General features: G+C 41.0%; 1 protein-coding gene across 4 annotated transcripts in view; it reads left to right on the forward strand.

Annotated features, from left to right (window-relative positions):
• The window catches only part of DISP1 (dispatched RND transporter family member 1), a 163,791-nt gene extending 152,985 nt beyond the window's left edge, over positions 1 to 10,806 (forward strand). For all 4 annotated transcript variants that reach the window (XM_017526373.2, XM_017526372.2, XM_017526371.2 and 1 more), the window contains one exon: positions 4,090 to 10,806. In XM_017526373.2, coding sequence (XP_017381862.1) covers positions 4,090 to 7,674 — 3,585 coding nt within the window. In that variant the 3' untranslated portion in view covers positions 7,675 to 10,806. The remainder of the gene's footprint in view (positions 1 to 4,089) is intronic.
• The last annotated feature ends 1,154 nt before the right edge of the window (positions 10,807 to 11,960 follow it).

The following is an 11,960-nucleotide window of genomic DNA, read 5'->3' on the forward strand; positions in this document are numbered from 1 at the left end:
TCACCTACTCTTCTTCATTACCTCTTTCTGCCCTTTGACATCCTAAGGGACACAATGGTGTCATTAGTAACCAGAAATGAGTCTCTCTAATCTTGACTCTGCTGGAAACCATTTACTTGTTTCATAGTCTATGTACATTGTAGAAGTTGGAGCTCTGAGGATCAGCTTATAAAGGGATTTGAAATTTGTTGTCAGAGACTCTATTTACTAGGGTGACTTTTGTGGACAGCTGGAAAACCCCTGAAGCTTAGAAGATCCAGGAAACATATTTTCCCATTCTTGTTTTAAAGAGGAGTACAGAGCCCTTGCTTTTTCTTTTCTCTCTAGGCTCCCCTTAAACATTTAATACATACGGAGTTTTGTTATGTGGGGTAGGAGAGTCCAGCAGTCAACTGAACCTGGTATTAAGAGCTTAATTTTTCTCCCTTTTATTCTTTTCTCAGCTTCTTAAAATATCTCCAACTCAGTCAATAGTTTTAAAAGTTAAGATACCATTTAAAACTCTCTTCTGGCTTCTTCTTTTTGTCTCTTCTCTTCCTTTACCTTCTATTTTAAGTCAACTCCACCCCTGCCACTATCTAACTAGGGAAGTGTACAAAGACATTTTATAACCACAAAAACACAATGATTCCCTTAAACATCCATTTTGTGAACAACTAGAATTAGAAGGCTATATTCCTCATGAGAGTTATAAGAAGCTGCTTCCACTAACTCCATTTTTATTTTTACAAACTTCAAAGATTTTGAAATTATTCCTGCAAATCCTTCTTCCAAAAATATGGCAAAGTATCTGTGTTCTGTATGAAGACATACCTGCTTTCCAGTCTCTTTAAGCCCCATAATGTAATACATGCTTTTGTGTTTCTGTATCTCAGTCACATGTGACTAAGTTAGTGCCATTGCCACATCACACTTAAAGACTTGGGTACTTTCTCTGTAGGTCACCATAAGCCCTTACATATAATACCATACTTCTCACTTTGAATTGCAGTTATTTGTTCTTGTGTCTGATTTCCCTGCCACACTGTGAACAATTTGAGAGGAAGAACAACTGTGCCTTATTCATCTTGCGTAGATGCTCAGTAAAATTTTTTTGAATGGATGAGTAGACCAAGAACATATGACTTTACCCTCGAAAAGTATAGATAATTCCTTGAACTCCATTCCTTTAAATTCAGGGTACTGGCATCCAACTCAGGGTAGAGAAAACCAGTCATGATGTCTTTTCTCTGTCCTTTCTTCTTAGCCTGTATGAGTTCTCGAAACTGGTTTCCCAAAGGTTGAACATCAATCAGTACCACCTTTGAACTGGAGGATTGGTTCCCCAGTGACTTACTAGCACTGGTTTTTAATAGCAGCCATCAAAACAGTATGTAGCCTGTGTTTATATTGTCTAACTTCTTTTATTTTGAGATGGAGTTTCGCTCTTGTTGCCCAGGCTGGAGTGCAACGGCACAATCTCAGCTCATTGCAACCTCCACCTCCCAGGTTCAAGCAATTCTCCTGCCTCAGCCTCCCGAGTAGCTGGGATTACAGGCATGTGCCGCCACGCCCAGCTAATTTTGTATTTTCAGCAGAGACAGGGTTTCTCTGTGTTGGTCAGGCTGGTCTCGAACTCCCGACCCCAGGTGATCCTCTCACCTTGGCCTCCCAAAGTGTTGAGAATACAGGTGTGAGTCACCATGCCCGGCCTATAATGTCTAACTTCTTAATCTTTGGTCAACTATACACATTTAATAATGTGCTATTATTTGAAAAGGTTATTCAAGGACAGAATTCTGTGCTTTCTCTCCCAGTTTTAGTTGGCAATTCCATGTCCTTTATCTTTGTCATTTGGCTATTTCAGCAACTACAGGTATTTTCCTTCTAGCTGATAATGAATTTCACAATGGATACAGTTCATTTTCTTCCATCTGAAAACTGTCAGACATTGGGGTTGCATTACCTTTCATTCATTTCATCAAGCTGACTAGTGGTTTGTATGTTACTTCTTTGTAGGGTGAAACTGGTAATCTGCCATGAAAACCAGTGAGGTGCCATTCCAGGGTTTCCTGTTATTAGGTGGCTCGGTTTTCCCTAATTTAGAATATGTGAATGTTTTTACCTGGAAACTGTCAAGTATGAATTATCCGGTTTATGGAATGTTTACGATTGCTCCTCAAAAATGAGCTTTAAAATGAAGCCTTTGTTAAAGTAAATATTATTTTAGTACATTTGAACAATAACTTTTGGGTTCATTTTTCTATACCCTCAATAGAGTATCTTTAGAAAACCAAACAACTCTTTATTATGGAAACTCTCCAGCATATACAAAAGTAAAGAAATAGTATAATGAACTGTTGAAGTAGGTCACCCAGCTTCCACAGTTCTTAACACGTGGCCCGTCCTGTTTCATCTACATCCTACCCCCACAAGATTAGTCCCAGGAAAGTCTCTTGACAAACAAAGTTCAGGGAGCATAGGTAACTTGGTTCTTGGGCGAGTCCAAGTTCTAAAGAAGTGATTCATGCCAGCTTCTCCTCTCCTTTGAGAAGACATTTCAATGCATGATTGATAAAGCCTAGTTTAATCAAGGTAAAGAGTGTTTTTAATCCTACTAGAAAAAATATATATTCACTCCCTCTTTGAACTTTGGAGTTTCTTCCCTGGAGCAGCCTTTGGTAAATAGAGATGAGAGAAACTGATAGGGGTCATCTTTAGTTCTGGTACTCCTAAAGAGAAGTCTCTGGCGAGGCTCAGGAGAAGAGGAATATTTCTTATTCTCACCTTGGAGAAGAGGGGCTACTTGTCTAATATACAGGGTGGAATGGTATAGACTTCATCATAATCTAGCAAACCAGTGATGGAACAATTTTTCAGTTTTTTATAACACCAGCTGTAAGATGGAAAGCCTTCCCTAGGAACAGTATTTTAAATAAAATACTGTCTACACTAAATCCAGAATTATCATACTTGCTAATATGCAGTAGGCCCTCATTTACCAAAAGAGAAAGTTCTCAAAAGAAGGATTTTTATCAATTTGACAAACTGTATGGAAGAAATAATTAAATTCTTAAGCATTTATTTTATTGTATATACCAATTTTCAAAAATCAGATATAAATCATACTTTAATCTAGAAACATTTCCCTCTTCTACTTATACTTCAGGAAACAATTTCTCTATTCCAAACTTTTATGCTTCTTGAGATCAGCACTTTTGATATTACTGGGGTCACTTTTTGATTCACCAAACAGTTTTTGTCTTAGTCTGTTTGGGCTTCTATGACAAAATACCTCAGACTAGGTGATTTATAAACAATGAAAATGTATTTCTTATAGTTCTAGAGGCCGGGAAGTTCAAGATCAAGAAATAAGCAGATTCGGTCTAGTGAGGACCTGTTCCTCATAGATGGGACATTCTGTGTCATCTGGCCTCTTATAAAAGCACTAATCCCATTCATGAGGGCTCCTCCCTTGTGATTTAGTCATCTCCAAAAAACCACACATCCTAACACTAACACTGGAAATTAGGTTTCAACTTGAATTTGGGAGGAGCACAAACATTCAGACCAAAGCAGTTCTCTAGGGAATATCATCTTTGCTTCTAACTGTGTTGATTGAAATATAGTATTTTAGTCACCAACAATTTCATGCTGATAGCCAGAATTTTAGGCAAAACCACAAATTTGTTTCATATATCAATTGTATGGTTGTTTTCTTAATCCTTCACATGTATATACTTAAGCTTCACAACCTATCCACTTTACTGCTTTTTAAAGTGACTTTGAAAAGAGTTGTTGACTAAAGTAGGTGTTAATTTGATCTCCTTTGAAACTAGCTTTGGTTGAAGTTGTTTCATACTTGCATGTTATCCCCAAACAGTAGTTTTCAATCAGAAGAAAGTAACCTAAAGGGTATCCTGTAACATGAGACCATTTGGGGGAAGTATCTCACCCTGCATTCAAACTGATTCCTAATTTAAGAGGATACTTGTTTAGCTTTTGTAACTTTCCCTGTCCCTCAAGGTCACCTCAGTTCAGACCTTTCCAGTTTGGACTATGGTGAACCGATTTAAGTTGAAATCCTTCTGCTTGTCTCCATCTCTACAGATCAGATCGCATCCCCAGTTTGGCGATCTTTGCCAGAGGACCACTGCTGCCTCCTGCTGCCCCAGCTGGACGCTGGGGAACTACATCGCCATTCTGAACAACAGATCGTCCTGTCAGAAAATAGTCGAGCGAGACGTTTCTCATACCTTGAAGCTGCTTCGGACTTGTGCCAAACACTACCAAAATGGCACTCTGGGACCAGACTGCTGGGACATGGCAGCCAGAAGAAAGGACCAGCTCAAGTGCACCAATGTGCCCCGCAAATGTACCAAGTACAATGCCGTGTACCAGATCCTCCATTACTTGGTGGACAAAGACTTTATAACCCCAAAGACGGCTGACTATGCCACACCAGCTTTAAAATACAGCATGCTCTTCTCTCCCACAGAGAAAGGGGAGAGCATGATGAACATTTACTTGGACAACTTTGAAAACTGGAACTCTTCTGACGGCGTGACCACCATCACCGGGATTGAGTTTGGTATCAAACACAGTTTGTTTCAGGACTATCTTCTAATGGATACTGTGTATCCTGCCATAGCCATTGTGATTGTCCTTTTAGTCATGTGTGTCTACACCAAGTCCATGTTTATCACGCTGATGACAATGTTTGCAATAATCAGTTCTTTGATTGTTTCCTATTTTCTCTATCGTGTAGTATTTCACTTCGAATTCTTTCCTTTTATGAACCTCACTGCCCTCATTATTTTGGTTGGAATTGGAGCGGATGATGCTTTTGTCCTGTGCGATGTTTGGAACTACACCAAATTTGATAAGCCTCATGCGGAAACCTCAGAAACAGTAAGCATCACCTTGCAGCACGCTGCCCTCTCCATGTTTGTCACCAGTTTTACCACTGCTGCTGCCTTTTACGCTAACTATGTTAGCAACATTACCGCAATCAGATGCTTTGGGGTGTATGCGGGGACAGCTATATTGGTGAATTATGTTTTGATGGTCACGTGGCTTCCAGCAGTTGTTGTGCTGCATGAACGATATCTTCTTAATATATTCACTTGCTTCAGAAAGCCCCAGCAGCAAGTATATGGCAACAAAAGCTGCTGGACCGTGGCTTGCCAGAAGTGCCACAAAGTACTCTTTGCCATTTCAGAAGCATCTCGAATTTTTTTTGAAAAGGTGTTGCCATGCATTGTCATTAAGTTTCGCTACCTTTGGCTGTTTGGGTTCCTTGCCGTAACTGTAGGTGGGGCCTACATTGTATGTATAAATCCAAAGATGAAACTGCCCTCACTGGAGTTATCCGAGTTCCAGGTATTCAGGTCGTCGCATCCTTTTGAGCGTTACGATGCTGAATACAAAAAGCTTTTCATGTTTGAACGTGTTCACCATGGCGAGGAGCTCCACATGCCCATCACAGTCATCTGGGGCGTGTCCCCAGAAGACAACGGCAATCCACTAAATCCCAAGAACAAAGGGAAGCTGACGTTAGACAGCAGCTTTAACATCGCCAGCCCCGCTTCCCAGGCCTGGATTTTGCACTTCTGTCAAAAACTGAGAAACCAAACATTCTTTTACCAGACTGATGAACAGGACTTCACCAGCTGCTTCATTGAGACATTCAAACAGTGGATGGAGAACCAGGACTGTGATGAGCCTGCCCTGTACCCGTGCTGCAGCCACTGGAGCTTCCCCTATAAGCAAGAGATTTTTGAACTGTGCATCAAGAGAGCTATCATGGAGCTGGAAAGGAGTACAGGGTACCATTTGTATAAGAAAACCCCAGGGCCAAGGTTTGATATCAATGATACTATCAGGGCAGTGGTGTTAGAGTTCCAGAGTACCTACCTCTTCACACTGGCTTATGAAAAGATGCATCAGTTTTATAAAGAGGTGGACTCATGGATATCCAATGAGCTGAGTTCAGCCCCTGAAGGCCTCAGCAATGGTTGGTTTGTCAGCAATCTGGAGTTTTATGACCTCCAGGATAGCCTCTCCGATGGCACCCTCATTGCCATGGGGCTGTCAGTTGCTGTTGCATTTAGCGTGATGCTGCTGACAACTTGGAACATCATCATAAGCCTTTATGCCATCATTTCGATTGCTGGAACAATCTTTGTCACTGTCGGTTCTCTTGTTCTGCTGGGTTGGGAGCTAAACGTGTTGGAATCTGTCACTATTTCTGTTGCCGTTGGCTTGTCTGTAGACTTCGCCGTCCATTATGGGGTTGCCTACCGCTTGGCTCCCGATCCCGACCGAGAAGGCAAGGTGATCTTCTCTCTGAGCCGCATGGGCTCTGCCATTGCCATGGCTGCCCTGACCACCTTCGTGGCTGGGGCCATGATGATGCCCTCCACCGTTCTAGCTTACACCCAGCTAGGCACTTTCATGATGCTCATCATGTGCATCAGCTGGGCCTTTGCCACCTTCTTCTTCCAGTGCATGTGTCGGTGCCTCGGACCGCAGGGTACCTGTGGTCAAATTCCTTTACCTAGAAAACTACAGTGCAGTGCCTTTTCCCATGCCTTGTCTACAAGTCCTAGTGACAAGGGACAGAGCAAAACACATACCATGAATGCTTATCATTTAGATCCCAGGGGCCCAAAATCGGAATTGGAGCATGAGTTTTATGAATTAGAACCTCTGGCTTCCCACAGCTCCACTGCCTCTGAGAAGACCACTTATGAAGAAACCCACATCTGCTCTGAATTTTTCAACAGCCAAGCAAAGAATTTAGGGATGCCTGTGCACGCAACTTACAACAGTGAACTCAGCAAAAGCACCAAAAATGACCCTGGCTCTGCCTTGCTGCAGCCCTCCCTTGAACACCACACCATGTGCCACTTCTTCTCTCTGAATCAGAGATGTAGCTGCCCAAATGCCTACAAATGCTTGAAATATGGCCCACACTCTTGGCAGCAGATGGGAGACTGCTTGTGCCACCAGTGTGCTCCTACCGCTAGCGGCTTTGTCCAGCTCCAGAATGGTGTGGCACCTCTGAAGGTCACACACCAAGCCGCCGAGGGCTTTGTGCACCCCCTCACGCACATCCACCCCTGTCCCTGCCTGCACGGCAGAGTAAAGCCAGCTGGGATGCAGAATTCTCTGCCTACGAATATTTTCCTCCACCCAGCGCAGCAAATTCAGGCCCAAGAAAAAATTGGCAAGACCAATGTACACAGTTTTCAGAGCATAGAAGAGCATCTTCCAAAGATGGCAGTGCCATCGTCATTTGTCTGCGGAAGCACTGGATCATTACTCAAAACATGTTGCGACCCCGAGAATAAACAAAGGGAACACTGTGAAAATAGACATGTGGAAAATAGGGAGAGCGGTGGAGAGACAGAAAACAAGCCAGGAGGGAAAGTGGAGCTGAGCTTGTTGCAGACCCATGCAAGTGTGAACTCAGAACATTTAAATCAGAATGAACCAAAAGTCATATTTAATCCTTTAATGGGGGAGGCTGGTTGTAGGTCCTGCCCAAACAATTCACAAAGTTGTGGCAGAATTGTGAGAATGAAGTGCAATTCTGTGGACTGTCAAATGCCAAACATTGAAGCCAATGTGCCCGCTGTATTAACACACTCAGAACTTTCTGGTGAAAGTTTGTTAATAAAAACACTATAATAAATACAGCATTCAGTTCAGAACCAGTGCCTCAATTATTCTTTTTAAATGGAAGTAAAAGCCAGAGGCTTAGAAAAGAAGCCCAAAAATACAGCAACAAGCGTGTTTCACGCTAACAGTTATATAATATTTTTATATTTTGTAGGAACAAACGAACTTACAAATCTGCTGAGTGCATTAGGTTGTCAGATTGGATGATGATTGGATTTTATATTTTCAAAAAGTATTGTTGTTTTTTACATTTATGCCCAGCTTGAAAAATAATTGTCTCTCTTTCTACCCTCCCACTGCTGCAGAGATTTAAAGTTTGAATTACCTAGACATTTCAGTTCTCCCTGGCCACCGTATTCATCAGATGTACTCATTCTAGAGTATTTGGTGGGCAGTAATCAGGACTTTTGATTGCTCAGCATGAATACTAGGAATTGCTCTAATTTTAATAGAGCCACTTCAGTTGGGATTCAAGAACTAAAAAACATTAAAATTTACATTTTTGGTGAAGCCTCATGTAAAAAATCAATTGCCAAGCACCTTAATAACGCATCCCATGTGCCTGCTTCAGTAGACTTCACATGAAGCCAAGAGCACGCTTACGTCCACATCAGTGCTTTTCCACTTTAGCTGAAATGTACAGTTGTTCAGTTATTAGAGCTACTAACTCAGGAGCCACGAGCATCATCTGTGTCAGGCCACAATTATGTTAGAGGCACAGAAGGAAAGGCATGAATGAAGAGATGTGATCATGCAAAATAGTGCTGTTCTTTACAAGATACATTGCATGGTGACAAAGATAGATCCAGGTCACGTGAGCATTCAGAGCAAGGAAACTTGTATGAAGTTTTACTTCCAACTCTGCCCCTAAGGGGCCATGTTTAGAAGGCTTCTTTCTCCTTTGTTAAAGAGTGTCTCAAGACACGTGAGGATTATTTTCTTATGCAGCTAACACCGGGAAATGCTAAGCCTTCAGGCAGCATCTTAAATGACACTTGGGTATCTCATGTTAGATCAGTCTACAGTAATTGAGCCTTTGGATCATGCTTTCTGGATAATGCTTCAGATGGCGGTCCTCATCACAGGGTGTCATCTGATCCTTTGTGCATTCCAGCCCCGTCCTGGAAGTATTCCTCTGCATTCCGCTTCCCTCTGGAATTCTACCTCCAATTTGGTCCTCCGAAGGAAACAGTGGAAATATTTGTAAATACAATGTTCCCTCCAAAGTTATACTTGTTATTTTCTAAGAATAGTTTTCCAAATGAGATCTGCATATTCTTCTAGGGCCTGAAGAAAAGCTGTCAGAAGCAGGAAGGGAGCTTATGGGTCATTGACTCCATCACACATCCACTAAACCTCATTCTTCTTAAGTAACTTTCCAGCTTTTGCTTCAGTGACCAGTAAGTAGCTTACTACACGTCTACCTTGGTTGAACCAGAATCTGTTGTCCTGTAGTTTTTCTGCCAGTTTGTCCTCATTCTGTTCTCTCAAGTGAAAACAAACATCTCTAATCTTTCTGCCACATGGTATCCTTCAGATACTTGAAAACAGTAATCATGTCCTCCCACTAACATTTGCAGTTCACAGAATTGTTCTTCTCATGAACACAGATGGAGCTTCTATGCCCTGTGCAGTTGCAGTACCCAAACAGACTCTGATTACATCGCAAGGAGGAGGACCAGCCGCAGGAGTCTGCATGGCACTCCCGCTAGTTCACATAGAAATGGAAGTAACTTTTGCTCAAGTGTTACAGCTAACTCTGAGGCAGCGTACAGGGAACTAACCCTCACACATGTTATGTTTCTCACATGTTTGTTGCTAAGCTGCCTCTTCAAACCAGTTAATTTTTTTACCACTGACATTCAGGAGCTTATGTCCATTCCCATCGCACTTAATTCTGTTAGATAAATAAAGGGACATATGGAGGAGAAGGAACAGTTGAAAACAGGACTCACAATACCCAACACTAGAGCCTTTGTTTTCCCTCTGAAATGTGTAACCATAAAGTTACGTGAAAATTTAGTGGCCCAAAAGCACTTTTTTGTTGGGCACGCACACAGATTGAATTTAAAGGCAATTTTAAAAATGCCGATTTCTTTACGGATGATCTAACCTGAAGACTTTCAGGTAAGCTAAGTGTCGTATGAGATGAAAATGAAGACTAGAGGGAGGAGGGGGAGCATCCTATGTCTCCTTCCTGGGTTCCATCAGGGAGGCATGGCTACTGTGCACAGCGCCTGCTCTGGCTCCAGGGACCTGGAGGGGCCTTCCCCCTCCCCCAGCCCCCACCTCTGATTACTCTGAAACTTGAATGCAGCAGTGAACCCTTTTCACATTTATTTCATCTCCAGATTTGGGACTTTGAATTGACTATGTTTTTCACAAATGGATTTCCTTTTTAAAAAATTATTTATTTGCTAGGGCTAGAAAGTTTTAAATTTTTCTTTTTTTATTTTTAGCTCATTACTGGGCAGCAAAGGGTCACTATTTCTAGTACCGTTTCACAAAAAAATTTCATCCAGTCTTCTAGGTAATTTGCAAAGCAGATACTTAGGGAAAAGAGCTCTTTCCTGTCTGTGAAATACTTGTAACTTGGAAACTATTTGATTATGGAAAGAATTCACAGACTGTCTGTTACTACAGCAGAGCACATCTTTGAGGTTTGAGTCCAAGCTATCAAATTTGTTCCTGACTTCCCCCTTCAAGGTTACTTTTTAAATCCCTATTTTATTGAAAAGTGGAATAGGCCAAGAGCAAGACATTTTTCACAGAGACAAGCTGTTTTTGAAATAACTACACAGCTTCATGTGTGTATTCATTTCTTGTGTATAATTGCTGTAAAATGCACATCCGTCTAGAACAACATTCTTTAAAGGTATGCTAAGCTGCTATTAAATGTTATTGTAGTAATCTATGCCCCAGCTTCAATCATTCTAAATTTTTAAACTTTTGCATGGGGTGATGTGAAGAGTAGTTTACAAATGTGATCTTACAGGAGATTAGGAAATGTTCCCAGTTCCCATTGTCTCACATAGAAACCATCTTTCTGCCAGCAGTTAGGATAGTTTCTGAATGAAATATCAGGAAACAGTGTCTTTGAAAACAGCTGCATCTTTTCACTTTAATTAGGAGAGTCGTTTTAGATGGGAAAAAAAATTAAACCTGTGTTTTAAGAAAATCCAGACTCAACTGGGATTTTTTCGTAAGGTTCAAACATAACCACAAAAATAGAAATTTGTTGAAATCACAAGGGGATTATTTTTTATGCAGAAGAAACTATCACATCCAGATATCCTGTACGCCATAGCGGATCATTCTGAAATGTTTGCTGGCATTTAGTTTATCTCCAATTATTGTTAAATTAACCTACAACTTTTTTTGTTAGACATTGTCATTATGTTTGGTTTTGTACACTGAGGTTTCATATCTTTGCATTAAATATAAAGCAAAAATATAAGTAATGAATATTCAAGGTTGACGAGTGGAATCTTGTGCCCTTTTCTTAACAATGTTTTAATTGCCATTATTTTGGATTTTTGTGTGTTTGTGTGTGTGTGTGTGTGTGTGTGTAAAGAAAAGATGTCACTTCTTGTTAGCTTTGTAAACCAGAGGGTGCTCACACAAAAATAAGTAACCAGGATCAACAACAGTTTCCACCAGATCCTCTAAACCATCAGTTAGAACATGAAGTTGACAACAGCAGTGCCAACTAGGACACAGTTCACTAACTCAGTGGAGCCTGATGGGCATTTGCTGCACATAAGTATGCTTTCCTGAGATTCTGGGGACATGAGTGCCGTTTTAAGTTTTAGGGAGGGGGACATGCAATAAAGCAATAATGGTCTGTATTCAGAAGTCAATTCAAGAAGGAGCTCTTTCTAGCTTGCCTGTTCTTATGGTTTTAGATAGCCTTGAGAACCACATAGTTTTTATTTCGAGTAAGAAGATATTAGTGGCCCAAATTATTAAGCGTAATGCTGTAGAAAACAGGTTCCCTTCTTAAGGGATTTAAGCCAACATTTGAATACCAGTCAACACCTTTGCTGCTCTCACTTGTCCCCTAAAATGACTACACCTCTTTACTTACTTTGTGCTGCCTTTAATGACTGTGACATTCACAACCCTGTGAGGATCACTGTGAAATAGTTCAGTTCCATGTTCTTAACTGGAATAGCTAAACTTCAACATTTACCCTTTCAAATCTTTTTTTAATACATAACTTTCTGTAATGTAATCTACATCTTCCTAAAAAATTAAGGGCAGATTATTTTTAGCAAGAAATATTTTTATTTGGC

This window comes from Cebus imitator, unplaced genomic scaffold (assembly GCF_001604975.1).
Source record: "Cebus imitator isolate Cc_AM_T3 unplaced genomic scaffold, Cebus_imitator-1.0 Scaffold42, whole genome shotgun sequence".
Lineage (NCBI taxonomy): Eukaryota > Metazoa > Chordata > Mammalia > Primates > Cebidae > Cebus > Cebus imitator.